General features: G+C 45.5%; 1 protein-coding gene across 1 annotated transcript in view; it reads left to right on the top strand.

Annotated features, from left to right (window-relative positions):
- Positions 1 to 1,125: 1,125 nt before the first annotated feature.
- Positions 1,126 to 15,370, top strand: part of PRICKLE2 (prickle planar cell polarity protein 2) — a 320,030-nt gene continuing 305,785 nt past the window's right edge. Inside the window, exons 1-2 of the mRNA XM_072720519.1 lie at positions 1,126 to 1,272; positions 1,978 to 2,063. Of these exons, the coding sequence (XP_072576620.1) occupies positions 1,231 to 1,272; positions 1,978 to 2,063 (128 nt within the window). The 5' untranslated portion in view covers positions 1,126 to 1,230. The remainder of the gene's footprint in view (positions 1,273 to 1,977; positions 2,064 to 15,370) is intronic.

Here is a 15,370-nt window from a genome sequence, read left to right on the forward strand (position 1 = left end):
TTTTTTATTATTTATTTTTTTAAAGATTTTATTTTTTCATGAGAGACACACAGAGAGAGGCAGAGCCACAGAGGGAGAAGCAGGCTCCATTCAGGGAGCCCCATGTGGGACTTGATCCCAAGACTCCATGATCATGCCCTGAGCCAAAGGCAGACGCTCAACTGCTGAGCCACTCAGGCGTCCCTATGTCTTTAAAAAAAAAAAAAAAAAAAAGAAAGATTTTATTTATTTTTTAATGAGACATAGAGAGAGAGAGGCAGAGACATAGGCAGGGGGAGAAGCAGACTCCCTCTTGGGAGCCTGATGTGGGACTCAGGACCCTGGGATCACCACCTGAGCAGAAGACAGATGCTCAACCACTGTGCCACCCAGGCGACCGGGACTCTTGTCAACATCTTTTCTGAATTGATAAGGAGACAGAATCACAAAGTTAGTTACTTTGGGAAGATCACGAGCTACCAAACGGTGGGAAAAGAATGGGCACGTGACGGGTGGGGGGTGGTGGTGGGGAGCTTCCAAGCTGGCCCTGCAATGATTCACCAGTTCCTTAATGAGCATCTGCTATATTCCAGGCATTGTACGGAGAGGGGCATATGTCCTCCTCCTCCTCTTCCTCCTCCTCCTCCTCATCTACCAGGACTTAGTGAATGCATTCCATGCATGTCACAAACTTTTAAAACAGTTTTGGAGGATGATGGAATTGCTCTAGATCCTGATTGTGCTGTTACAGGTCTGTGTGAATTTGCCCAAACTAGCAGAATGGTGCATAAAAAAGGGTGACTTTTACTATATGCGAATTATAAGAAAAAAAAAAAAAAAAAAAACAACAACCTAACACACACACACACACAGACACACCCCGCATCCGTCCCCTTGCACCGGGTCTCCCAGCCCCAGCAGCCGGGCACCTCCGAGCGGCCCCTGCCCTACCTGGGCGGGGGTGAGGCAAGAGCCCGGGGGGCGGGCCCAGGTGCGGGGGGCGAGAAGGTCGGCGCAGCGGGTGCGGGCAGGGCTGGGAGCCATCCCGGGGAGGCGGGGGGATGCCGGAGAGGGGGAGGGCCGTGCGGGCGGGGGAGCGGGAGGCGGGGAGGCGGGGAGGCGCGCGCCGCGGAGCGAGCCCGGGGCTGCGAGGCGGAGACAGCCAGGCCCCCCGCCGCCCCGCCCGCCCTCCCGGCCGCCGCGCGGACGGACCGACCGACGGACGGCGCTGCGTGCAGGAGGCGCCCGGCCATGTTCAGCCGGAGCTCCCGGAAAAGACTCTCCAGCCGCTCGGTGAGTGTCCCCCACCTGAGCGGGGCTGGGTCCCCCCGCCCGGGCCCCCGCCTGCGCCCTGCCCGGCTGCCCTGCGCCCGGCGGCCGCGCACCTGTGGCCCCAGGTAAGCCGGCCCCGCGGGCGCGCGGGAGCGCTCGGAGGCGCCGAGGGGGTTAAGTTCGAATCCCCCGTCGGGGCGAGGGCGGGACCCGGAGCCGCGGCCCCGAGTGTCACAGACTGGGGCTGCCCCGGGGAGCCCCCTTCCTCGCTTTTCCCCCCTTAAGGCGGATCGGGATCACGGTACCGAGGCTCCCCCCGTGCAGGCTCCTGGGGCTCTAGCCGCGGACTTGACTTTGGGCTGTGTTTTGGGGCGCCCCGCGCTACCCCCTTCCCAGGGCACAGCTTGGCCCCAGGCGAAGGCGCGGTGGTCGCTTCTCGGGGACCCTGGGGGAACAGAGAGGTCTTGCTTTTGTTTCTTAGGACGCCTTGACCAAGGTGTCCGGGGGAGACAAAGCCCCAGCCGTGGCCATCCCTTGGTGGCTTGGTGCCCCCGCCAGAGGTAGCCCGTCTGGGCTCACAACCCTTCCCCACAACACACAGGAGCGTGGGCGTCAAGTCCGATAAGGTGGGGTGGGAGGGGCAGGTCATCCTGCCTGGGACGCCGGTGGGGCTTGGAGGGAGCCCCCGGGCTGGAGACATGGTTGTGTTGTCTTTCTGTTTTGAAGTTGACCGGACTGGGGCGGATAGAGAGAGGCCAGCCATGTAACGCCTGCGGTGACCAGTGCCCCGGGTTCGCCTTGCATAAATGGAGGTAGGATGCATTAAACCCGATTCCTGAGGCGTAACGCTTCGGGGGAGGGGGGACTAGGGAAATATGTATATGCATATATATATGTATATATATATATGCACACACAAACGCCTATATTTATCTCCTTTTGTAAATCTCACTTGTAAGTCACATGGAAAGAATGCAAAGGCTGTTCCTTTAAGAATGAGGCTACATCTGCTACAAATATCGAAAGGTGGAAGTGGTGGCCAGACACTGGGGGATGCAGGAGAGCTGGGCTCAGGCTGCATTTCCCTGATGGGAGAGTTTTGAGTCCCTCCTACCCACGCTCTGTGTATCTAAGTTGCTCAGCCCCCAAACAATTCAACTCGGGCATGGCAGTGTCTCCAAGGGCCGCAGTGTAGGGTTCCGAGGATACCCTGGACTAGCTGGTGTTTTCCGATTGTGTTTTTAATTCAGCCCCTGTAGCTCTTGGGTCCCACCCACAAATCCACTACTGCCCGCCTGTGCTGTGTCAACCCTCTTCGGTGGCCAGATGTTTCTTATTAATGTGCCGTGAATGTTGACTTCCAGGCAGCCCCAGCCTGGATTGGAATGATTATGTTTGGGAGATGCGGGATCTGGGTGCCCTCCCATTGCATCTGGCTGCTGGGGCTCTGGTTGGAAAAAGTTGGGGTGCAGGCTTGCAGGATCTCAGTTTGATGATGTAGAGAGAAGAGGTGGGTCCTTCTTGGCAACTTCACGGAAAGGAAAAACCAGTGACAGGAGGATATTCTCCGACATCATAACATGTTCTCTCTTTGATGAGTGCATCTTTCCCTTTTCCCCACCACTCATATGGCTCTTTGAAGAGGGCGGTTTCTGGGCACAAGGGGAAAAAAGGATGCTTTGATTTTATTTTACCCCTCTGTGCGCGCTTCTCTACTTTCTCCCAAATGGTAATGTGTGCTGGGCACCCAGTTATAAGGAAACTCCCAACCGGCTCCTTCAGAAATTAAATGCTTTTGTTCCTGCCTCATATGGGTCTGGCAGCCTCCTTGCCTTTTGTTTCAAGGCACTGAGCGGAGCCCTTATGGCTTCCCCAGCATTTAATAACTTCTGTGTCAGAGGCAAGGCCAGGCGACCTTATAAATATGTAATGGGCAGAAAGAGGCATCCATCAGGGCTGGTTTTGTAGCCCAAATAGGTGTGGTCTGAGCTGGCCCCCTACACATCCCAAATGCAAAAGTAGGTGATACGTGGAATAGGTGTAAGGAGCTTTACTTGGCAAACCCAATCCAGGAGGGCAGGACCACTCGCCGCTTCCTTCCTGATCTGTCTTGTGCTCTCACTGAGGGTGGGAAAGGCAGAGGCCGAACAGGAGAGTGCTTGCCAGCTCCTCCCCTTCTCTGGAGTCTTCTGAGAGGTCTGTGGGGTGGTGGTTGTGTGGGGGTTGTGGGGGTTGTGGCCGGGTGCTCCTTCTTTCTTCCCTGTGACCTCTGACCTCCAGTAAGTCACTCACTCTCCCGGGTTCTCTGTTTCCCTAGCCATCAGGTGGGAATAATAATGGTACTTAGCTCACAGCATTATTGTAGGGTTTAATTGAGATACGGAAAGCACATTGTTTGCCAGGATTAGGCACACAGTAACTATTGGCTACCTTTGTTCATTATTTTTAGCTTCCTCTCAACTGCTACTTGGGAGGAGGCATAGCTAGCCTGTTTGAGGCTGCTGGGTGTCCAGGTTACTTTAGACTTTCATGACCACAGTTTCTTGGAGAACCTTCAGCTGTTTTAATCCAGTTGATTTTGTGACGCGGAAAACAAGTGTTGTATTTTCAGCCCATTATGGAGCCTTTCTTTTGGAAAGAGACCCTTTCATTAGGCTGAGATGGGTTTTCATGCAGAAGCAGTTTCTCCACTGGCAGGAGAAAGGCTTCACTTTGGCTCCATGAATGGGGTTTTTATGGCATTTCCACCCATTGCTGGAAAGGAAGCAGCTCCTTGCTTTTGCTCCCTCCTTTTCCCCCATGGGCATATTTTCTGGTGACCTTTTGGAGAGGAGGGACAACCATTTCTGGGTTACAGCACAATGTTCTTTTTGGCAGTTTGAAACCTACAGCATGCTCACTTTCCACTCCTCTGCCTGGGGAGGCTGTGAGCCCCCGGGAAAGACCGTTGTGCCCTAAGAGAAGCAGAAGGCTGGCCTGACATAGGCTGAAAGGCTTCTTTTGGTCTGACCCAAAGAGAGAGAATTTTCCTTACCCTGGAGTACCAAGGCACCCGAACTATAACTGTTTGGCCTCTCCTCTAGCATCTCTGCTTCCACAGTGGTCCCCTCCAATCCACTGCCCACCAGCGGACATCTCCCAAAAGTAGAAGAGAATTGTGTCCCTGCATCCAGCTTGAAGGCACTAAGGTTCTAGGGGAGGAAGCATCTTGTAAACAAACTTTGCTTCCTCCTCTGGTGCGGTGGGGGGAGCTAAGGCTTTGAAGTCCAGAAGGAGCCGGCCTGCTGTCTTGCTCTGGCTTTGACAAGCTGGGTGACCTTCAGCAAATGGCTTAGGCTCCCCGAGTTTCATTTCCCTCCACTGCCAAAGTGGGATCGCTCTACTGAACAAATATTTGAGTGCCTGCTTTGTGCCTGGTGCTCTGCTGGTGCTGCTGCAAAGAACACACCAGACGGGATTCCTGCCCTCATTCACCAAATAATTACATGTTAGATAAGGTGGTCTGGAAAGGACCCCCTGAGGAGGTGACATTTGAGTGGAGACCTAGAGGAAACAAGGGAGGAGGAGGAACCCTGTTGATTCAGACCTGGGGCGAGAACCAGCTGTATCACCATCTCCTGGGAGCTTGCTAGACATGCAAAATCACAGGCCCTGCCCAAGACCTCCTGAATCTGAGTCTGAGCTTTAACAGGATCCCCAGCTGACTTGTGTGCACTTTAAAGAGAGAGAAATGGCGAGTTCTAACACCTAGCACTGCGTATGCCAAATTGTTCTCTGTACTTTGGGGCTTTCTATGTGTGAGGAAAGATGCCGAAGGTCCCATGGAAGTCTCTTAGAGCTTGTGGGTTTTCCCTGAGTTAGAATACTCTTTCCCTATTTCTACCATCACCCACACCTGTAGGTGGCAAATGTGGGGATTTGTAGGCTTTTTAAAGGGGGGGATAAAAGCAAACCCTAGGAGGATTTTCATGCCTTGGGGAACAGAGGGCTCGCAGTTTGTCCAGCACAGCACTCTCCTCCACCTGACCTAGGGCTGGAGCAAAGGTAAGCCCTGCTCCCTGCAGGTGACCTGGCCACGAAGCAGCAGCAGCACCTCCGGGCAGCCTAGGGCAAACCCCACAGTGGCCAGGCCTCAGAGGGAATTTTCATTAAGAGGAACATTTAAGGCATCTTCATGGGCTGTGGCCAGAACAAAATCATTAATAACTAAGCTCTTAGTGTACAATGAGACAGCGTGCTCAGTGGGGGGTTCGTTGGGCTTGCTTGTTTGCAACCAGTTTGAGCAGGGAGAGAAAAATAGCCATTTTTACAGTGAAGATTTGCCCTGTGAATGCCTAGGGTCTGATGAATAAAATAGTAATAATAATGCCAAAACCCCAGCAATGCCAAGGATGAGCGTTTACCCAGTCCTGAGCGACATGCCTCCCCATATTACGTGCACTTCTAGTTTATCCTCACCAAACGCTCCAAAGGTAGATGTGGTGATTTCCCTGATGAGGAAATGGAGGCTCAGAGTTGTTAAATAATCTATCCCAGGTCTCCTGGCTAGGGAGAATGAGCCGGAATTTAGCTTTAAAATCCAGGTTCATTTTCTTGTGACTTATTTCTCTTGTTACCTCCCTGTTGTAAGGCAGAGGGCTCTCTGGTCACATCTAGCCTGCAGGTGGATTTTCTTTGGTCTGCACAGTGTGTTAAGTAAGAGGGCTTTTTATAACATTAAAAATCCAGGTTTCCAGCTTCTCTTAAAAAATGCAAAGATGTGGTAGCAGGGAGCCTACTTTGCTCTCTGGCAGCGTATAAGCAGTCTCCCTTCAGATGGGTGTGACCTTGGCTCGCAGTAGTCCCTGACATTCCAGGTGCATTCAAGGACCTCTTCACATATTTAGATGGCCTGTCCCATACTGGAAGTGACTGGAGTTTGTAACTCCTGGATAAGCATTTTCCTCTCTCCAAAAATGATTTTAAAAAAATAGTAAGATTCTGTAATGTTAGCTACCATTTTAAAAGTATTGACAGTGCCAGGCAAGAATTTTACATCTTTCTTGTCTTTCACTTACAACAGTCCTTGGCAATGGCACAATTATTTATATCTGTTTTAATAGATAAGGAAACCGAGTCTCAGGGTCGAACAATTTGCCTAGACTCCATAGCCAGCTAGTTGATGGTCCTATAACTCCTGTCTGACTGCAGAATTCTGTGTCTGGACCAGGACTTTTCAAACTTGGCTTACATGTGAATTCCCAGGGCATCTTATTCAAATGCAGATTCCAATTGAACAGGATTGAGGCAGGGGCCTAAGATTCTGCATTTCTAAGAAGCTCCCAGGTGATGCTAATGCTGCTGGTCCAGGGACCACACTTTGAATAGCAAGGGTCTGGACCAGGGGCTGGCAAATTAAGTCCCACTGGCCAAATATGACCCATTACCTGTTTTGTATGACCTATAAGACATACATGGTTTTAACATTTTTTTAATGGTTGGAAAAAAATTAAGGATAGTTTATGACATAGGAAAATCCTATGAAATTCCAATTTCAGTGCCCATAAATAACTATCTGAACAAAGTCAAGCTCATTTGCTTGCATACTGTCTATGGCTGTTTTCTTGCTATGGTGATAGAGTTCAGTATTTGTAACAGAGATCATCATATGGCCTACAAAGCCAAAACAATTTGCTATCTTGCCATTAACAGAAAATGTTTGTTGATCACTGGTCTGTACCACTGTCTAGGGGAATATGCAAGCAGCTTCTCTTGGTTTTAGGAGAAAGGATTGTGAGAACCTTTTGGAATCAGAGGAAACCTCCCCTCCCCTCCTGGATGGGATTGGTGCAGAAATCAAAGACAACCAAAGAACCAGGGAATAGACCAAAGCCATTTCTAAAGGGCATGTGGAGATGAGGCTTGCTGGACCAGATCAATGAACCGCCAGTGGATTCTAAGCTCCTTGTAATCCCTTTAACGTTTCAGCTTTGCTGATAAATGTAAATTCAACTTGACTATTAAAAGGCGGGCTTTTAGAACAAGCCTCCTGGCGTTGCACTTGCAAGAGCAGCTGACGTGGAAAGCTCAGACCAGTGGTAGCTATGTGAGGTGGTTTTAATTATGCAGAGCAGTTTGTCTCTGGACAACCAGCGGCCTTTCCAGGCAGGATGCTTTGGCCTCGCGCAGCCACCCCAGAGGCAGTGCTCACTGGGTCAGCCAAGACTGCCTCGAAAAGCATCTTAGTTGCCCTGGCAATTGTGTTGATTGATGACTCGGGTGGTGATCTGGGGAGATGCCGGCCTGGTTTCCTTTAGTGGGCTGTAAATTGGCTAAGAAATGGGTTCCCACCGATTATTTTGCTTAGGGAGGAAAAACACTCTCTGTCTCAGTCACTTGACGTGCCAAGAAAAGGGGGGAAGAAAGAGATGGTGAGTGTGTATGTGCACTCAAGGTTTATGTCTGGAATCCTCAAAGTAGAGAAGGATCCTTAGCAACTCAGAAACTTACTGTTTGGCTCACTTTATGTCCGTAGCATTTGATAATATGTTTGATGGAAGCTCTAGCACCTTAGTAGGATTTTTTCTCTTGAAGAAACCTAATAGTTCATCCCATATGTCTATATTATTGTCTCTGATTTCAAAATAAGGCATGGCTATTATGAAGTATTTAAAATCACACATCCTCTCACACATGTGCACATATAAAATTTACAGCACACAGAAGAAAACCCTTAATTAGATCTCAGAGAGCAGGGGTCAGCAAACTATAGCCAGTGGGACAAAATCAGGCTGCTACTTGTTTTTGTAGAGCCTACTAGCCAAACATAGTTTTCATATTTTTAAATGGTTGAGGAAAAAAAAAAAATCAACAGAAGAATAACATTTTGTGGCACATGTAGATTGTATAAAATTTACATTTTAAATCCATAAATAGAGTTTTAATGGGACACAGCCATGCCCATTCATCTAGTACTCATCTCTGGTGGCTTGTGCAATAGCAGAATCAGGTAACTGAGATAGCCCTCATGGTCTAGGAAACTGAAAGTGTTTGACATGGTCCTCTGCAGAAAGTTTGCTGATCTCACAGCTAGAGACCTATTGTTTATGGCTTGGTTTTATTTCCCCAGATTCATTCAAATTATTATTTGTTGGGATGCCTGGGTGGCTCAGCAGTTGAGCATCTGCCTTTGACTCAGGGCATGATCCTGGGGTCCTGGGATCGAATCCCACATCAGGCTCCCTGCTTGGAGCCTGCTTCTGCCTGTGCCTGTGCCTGTGTCAATGCCCCTCTGTGTGTGTGTGTGTGTGTGTGTGTGTGTGTGTGTGTGTCTCGTGAATAAATAAATAAAATCTTTAAAAAATTATTATTTGTTAATAAGATTTCAGAGAATATATACATTCTATGTGGTCTTTTATAGCATACTTTAATAATGAGAAATTTTTTTTTTTACATCTTCACATGTCATTATACAAAGAGCAAAAAGATGTATCTAACACATTTATTAGCTTTCAGAATCTAGTGTATGGGTTATCTATCACTGAATTAAAAATTTTCTGTCCGTGACCACTTTGGTTGTTTTCCATTGTCCCTGATTATATATTATATGATAATAGCTTTTCCTATGCTACAGCATGACTATGTGGGGCTCTTGTCAAGTTGTCCTCCAAATAGATGGTGCCAAATTCCACCCCTGCTATTAAAAAAAATCTGCGTATATTTATGTGTTCTTCAGGCTGAAACTTTGAAACATCTCAGCTTGTATAGCAACCTTGTAATTAATCCTTGTTTAATCACCCTGAGTGACAATTTGTACCCGATGAATAGTGAGAAAACATGGAGCATTGATGTCAATCATATTTTTTTTTTCGAAATACATTTTTTTGTCTTTAATCCTGAAAGTGGTACTCACATTCTGCTGAAAGATTGTCATTCATCCTTATGCTTCTGTTGTTTAACGTTGGTGGGATGTGGGGGGATCTCATAAATGTGTTATTTTGTGGTCTGTTGGTTCAAAAAGCTGTAAGGTTATCCTTTAACTCTGCCATTAATGAGAACCCCAGAGGGAATTCCCTGTGGAAAGAGGGAACATTCTGTAAAGGCAATGATTCCCAGAGCATTGAGCACTTTGAGATCAGAAGGCTTCTACCTGCCTTGTATATGGAAGAGCCATGGGGGGTGATCTCTGGGGAGGAATGTATACTGTGAGGCAGTGTCATAAAACTTCTATGAAGCATCTAAGGGCTTCTATGGGAACATTATAGTTGAGTGGTTAAAGGAACAGGCTTTGAAGACATTTTGCTTGGATTATAGTCTTGTTTCTGCCTTTTACCAGCTAAGAATCCTTGAAAACATAACCTTTTTGAGCCTTTCTTGGTTTTCTCACCTGAAAAATGGGAATAATACTATTACGAGGTTCTCTTATGAGACTGTCATGAGGATTACATGGGATAAAGCATGTAACATGCCTCATTGTACATGTTGTGTAATGTAAGCTCCATCTGTTTGTGGTCAAAAGAAATGAATAGTAACAAGACTACATAGGAGTACGAAGGTAGGAGCACCTGGTGGCTCAGTTGGTTAAGCATCTGACTCTTGGTTTTGGTTCATGGCATGACCTCACAGGTTGTGAGATTGAGCCCTGCATTGGGCTCCATGCTCACTGACTGGGGAGTCTGCTTGAAGATCCTCTTCATCTACCCCTTCCCCTACTCACAGTGTCTGTCTCTTGCTAAAAAAAAAAAAAAAAATCTTAAGGAAGGTGTGGGTTCATGGCCCTGGGAATTCGAGATTCAGTGACAGAACAAGTCACCCCCACCGTCAGCTGCAATGCTTCATTTGCTAAATGGATGTGATGATCCTTGTTTTATGAACTTCAGCCAGAAGAGATGGGATCCCCAAGCTCCACTACCCTCAGCGACGTGGGAGTTCAGGTTCTAAAGAAATGAATATTCCAGATGGAATAGCAGATTCACATCACACACTTAACCTGCAGACATAGGCACTTCAGATGAAATGGAGTTTGGTAGAATTGAATCCTATACCCTCAATATCTGTTTGCTTAAATGACGTATGCATATGATGTTTGTTCAAACAATTTGCAAACCATAACAAAAAGATATTTAAATTTTGCCCTTGGGATGAGTATATAAAAAAAGGACCTTTTTTGTGCCTCACACCTATCACCTGGACCATGAAAATTCATATCCAAGATGAAAGCCATGCATCATTAAGGTGGTACTTACTCCATGTTACTCAAGCCTGCTTAATAAGTGTCAGTGTTTGTGGCTTCTGGTGTGCCATACCAAACACTTTAACTTACATGATCATTAAGCAGAAGCTTCCTTTTCTAAGGCATGAAAAACAAGGATAGTTATACAACATTTGAACCCAAGATTATACCCTGAGAACTCCTGAGATAAGATCTGGCCTCTACCTATATTTTGTTGACATGGTACCAGATTTAAAATTTTAGGTAGTTGCCAGCATTTGATGTTTCATGTAAGAAATCAGATTTGAGGTTTTCTCTGAGATAATGAGACTTTCTGGCAGTTCTGGGCTTCCATTCTTCCCTTCCTTTCTGGTAGGAACACATGTGCCCAACTTTTCCACAGTCCCCATCATTCCCTATTGCATTACACTTGGCCTGCCTTACTCATTTACATTACTGACTACCTGTTGTAGACCTGTAATTTTGTGCTACTAATTTGAAGAAGCAAGAGATTATGCATGACTGGAAGGATGATAAGAATGGCAAAATAGAATAACGTTGCCACTTGGCAGGGACAAGTGTGCTGAGCAGGACATCTAAGTAGTTAAATCCTCCCTATTTGGGAGATGCTCTTTGGAAGGAGCTCACCTTGTTGAGGGTCTGCTGTATTGGCTTTTTTCATACAGTGGCACATGGCTCCCTCGGAATAATTTTCTGAGGGAGCCATGTGCCATGTATTTTATCTTCTACTTGGTAAATAGGAGGAAACTGAGATCCAGGGAGGTTAGGTAACGTGCTGTAGGGTCACATGGGTGATAACTACTGGAGTCAATATTTGAAACCAGGTCTTTGAGGCTTAAGATCACAAGTACTGTAACCAAGACAGAGTGTTTAGCTCTGGCATTTTGACTCTCTTGGTCTAAATATAAAACTATATGTTGGGGAAAACAGTCATATTTTCAGTGATCTGGGGATGAGATTAGATTGTTGTCTACACTGAACAAAATGTCTTAAGAACCCTGGGCTAGTTGGTTTATTTGTGGATGAGACGTTAAAGGTGAAGCTTCTATAAAATCAGAGGGTGTGGTGTTGAGCTTCTTAGGGTGTCTGAAAGGTGAGAAATTGGCTACTTACAGTTTCCCCATCAGATCTGCATACATTAAGGGCGCTCCATTCAGTTTATTGGCAGCTTTGGTGTTAAATTGGGCTATGGGGCCCGGTATGCTTGGGAAAGGCAGGGGTCTGCAGAATGCCATTTGCATGTGCCCTAGAGGAAACCTCTACAGAAGAGGTCAAGGGTGGGAGTTTACAGAGCACCCCCTCTGCAGCCAGTTTCAAGTCCACAAGCTAAAAATAAATCTGATCTCCAGTCTTTGGAGCTGTTTTTGAGCTGATGTTCCCCAATGCTCTACAGATCCTGACACCACATTGCAAAACAGACATAAGCACCTTTGACAGCTGGAAGGCATTTAATGAGAGTGTTATTTGATTTTATGTTTGGTAAACTACTTGGTGATGCAGAAACTGCTCTCACAATTCTTAAAAACTGGCTCATTAAGTGTACATGGAACATCCAAAGCGGGTCCTCCACTTTGAGTGCTGAGGAATTAGGCCTCCAGGGGGCTTATTATAAGAATGCAGGTGATTTCTTTCTTCAACAATACTATGAAATTACTCTAATCATATAATTTCTCAAAGCCTTTTGTTCCACAGTCTGGCACCCAGGAGCACACTCCTGTCATTTGCATCCTTGATGACTCGGCCTTTGGAGCTTCTCCGTTGACTTACTGAGTTGTTTGGAAGTCATAATTACAGTCTCCTCTCAACTTCTTGAAGCCCCAAATTTGGAGGCAATTGATAACAGGAATGTCTCTATCATCTTGGGTCCAGGAATATTTGAACCCATAGGGAAGAGTGCATACATAGGTTTTTCCTGGGTTCTGGAAGGTAGAACAGTTGAACAGATGTATCCTACTGCTAGGGATTTTGGAAAATTTTTGGTTTTACTCTTGAAAATTCCAGTGATAAAGCATTTTAAGGCAGGTTGATTTCTTATTTTAAATTAATTTTGATCAAATTGTTGGACAATGAATGAATGGGCCATGTAGATAGTTAAGATTCAACAAAGTCAGATTTCTTTAGGAAAAAAAAAAAAGAGTGCAACTCCATCACCTAGAGGAGTCCTCTCATCATTAAGGTGTGATTTTTCTTCTAGGTTTTTTTTGAATAGAAAGTTTTACATAATTGTATTATTATGTAAATTAAACTGGGTGGCTTTAAATAACAGGAATTCATTCTTTGGCAGTTCTGAAGGCTAGAAGTCCAAGACCAAGGTGTCAGGAATGTTGATTGTCTATGGAGGGTCCGAGGGGGAGTCCACTCCTTGCTTGCATCTCAGCTTCTGGTGGCTTTTGGCAGTCTTTGCATAGGTGTCACTCCCATCTCTGCTTCTATCATCACCACGTGTTTGCTTTTGTTCCCCAGCCCTTTTTCTTTTCTTGTCATTGGACTTGGGTCCACCCTAATCCAGGATGACCTCAAGTTCCTTAACTTTGTTAGATCTGCAAAGACTCCTTTCTGAAATAAAATCAAATTTAGAGATTCCAGGTGGATGTATCTTTTGGGGGATATCAACTGTTCAACCCATTATAATAATAATCGTGGTGATAAAGTGTATACTGTTTCATTATAATAATCGTTATAAAACATACACTGTTTCATATTCTTCAGCAATGCACCCAATGAGGGCTTTTTAAATGTGTTATCTAAAAGTATAGTGGTGCTGGAGGGCTGGGTATTGAATTTGGGGCACCTTTGTGGGGAATGTGCCTTTTTCTAGGTGCAGTTAAATGCTTTGCTTGCAACAGGAGGGGATTGTGCAAACTGCTATTAGTGGATGGAATTTGCTGTCTATATTGATGAGTTCAGCAGTCTGAATTGGTTGACCCCCGGGGTCAACCTATGAAGTTCATCCATCTTCTTTTCGCTTTTGCTGGGCTTTGCCAGGAGATGTATAAGAAATGAACTGATAGTGTGTGGACAGTTATTTGTGGGAAGCACTTTTGGCCCTGGGGCTTTTAACTAATGCCTAGGTTATATAATTGATTCACTTTCGACAGGGGGGAAAAATGGGCTCCCTTCGAAAAGAAAATTCTTCATACTCCTGGAAATCGGTCCCATCTCTACAAAGTTCCACCAGAATTAACTTACTCCACTCCTCAGCTCCTATCACTTCTCTGTAAACACAACCAGAAAAAGTATAACATTAATTATACTTCCCCATGCCCTGATTTCTGTTCTGTTCAATTCAGCATGAATGGATGTAGGCTTTTCATAATAAATGAACTGAAATAAAATGAAAGCAAATGAAGATTTTTCTCATTATCCCTATCATATTAGCTATCATGAATTGACCATTTACAATGTGCAAGGGCTATTCTATTCTAAGCACATTTCTTATATTCTCAGATTTAATTCTTGAAACCCTTTATGAGATAGACACCAGAATCCACCTTAGTTTCAAAAGGAGACCTGGATGCTACAAGTTTAACTTCCTTCCCCAAGGTCACACACACAATTACTTAGTACTGAAGCCAAGGTTAGATTTTACAACTAAGATCTGTGGTATGGGTTTTTGAGCATCATATTATTTGCCTAGCTCCAGAGGAATCTAAATGGTAGTAGGGCTATCTGCTTCCTGCTCAGAGTTTCCCGTTCATTAGCTCTCCATTGGTGCTTAATTTATATCTAATAAATTAGGTGCTGCTGCTGGAGGTAGTCCAGAGAACACAGTTTGAGAACCACTATAGCCCAGCCCCCAGGACTCAGTGTTGCATCGGGGAGACCAGATAAACCTGATTAAATGATTGTCCACATTAGCAGTCTATGAGCTTTCTTATCATGAAGTAGTTTAGGTTACTGTGAAGTGATGGGTGTTGCTGTCGAGGGCCAGAAGTTTAAGGTTGGAGAGAGTCCCCACCCCCACTTAAGCATTAGTATATTCTTCCTATCACTAAGAAGCCATGGAATTTACTAAACTAGATTTTAAGCTCTTTCATCAGCTGGGAAGTTGAACCAGTCAGTCTGGTATCTGTGAAAATGACTCAAGATGGAGGTGGTTCTGGCTCCACTGGACAGTAAAATACATCCTAAGGCTACATGGATGAACTAGTGTGGTGCTGGAGCAGGAATTGATCCTTGAGGCAGACCAGGATGCCTCCAACACTAGATCCAAGTCTCTGGGCACAGTCGTATGCAAGAGAGGTGACATATAAAAGCAGTGGGCTAAGATTCAATAAATGGTACTAGAACAAGCAACTTTCCAGTTGCAATAAAAAGAGATCCAAAACTTGAAAATTTTTTTTTTCCTTTGGGTGAATGCTTTTACAAATTTGGAAAGTAAAAGGCATATCTAAATTCAAATAGTTTTTCTTTTTCTGTTCCCACTGCATACCCTCTTACCATACTGACCACCTGACTTGTCCCCAAACACAGTTGGCATATTTCCACCTCAGGGCATTTGCCTATGCTGGTACCTCCCCCAGATGTCTACACAGTTTCCCTCCCGGCCTCTTCTCCAGTGTTCCCTTAGAGCAGCATTTCCTCACCATCCTAAATAGTGCTCCAGCCCTTCCCTTTTCCCTGCTTCTCTTAGGTTTTTCTCAGAGCACTTTTCACTACCTGACATTATATTACATTTTTAATGGATTGTCTACATTTTGATCTGCTCTCAATTTAATTACTAGAGTCTATGCAAGAATTTCAACTTCATAAGAGTCTTTTGTTCCATGTCTTTTTTTAATTCCCCAACACACCAAAAAATACCTGGTGCACAGCAAAAATCCCAATAGAAGTTGTTGAATGAATGAATAAATGAATGGATGACCTGGAGCCCGGAAGTCATAAAGGAAGATTATTTTCATGTGAATA

Source organism: Vulpes vulpes, chromosome 9, assembly GCF_048418805.1.
Source record: "Vulpes vulpes isolate BD-2025 chromosome 9, VulVul3, whole genome shotgun sequence".
Classification (NCBI taxonomy): domain Eukaryota; kingdom Metazoa; phylum Chordata; class Mammalia; order Carnivora; family Canidae; genus Vulpes; species Vulpes vulpes.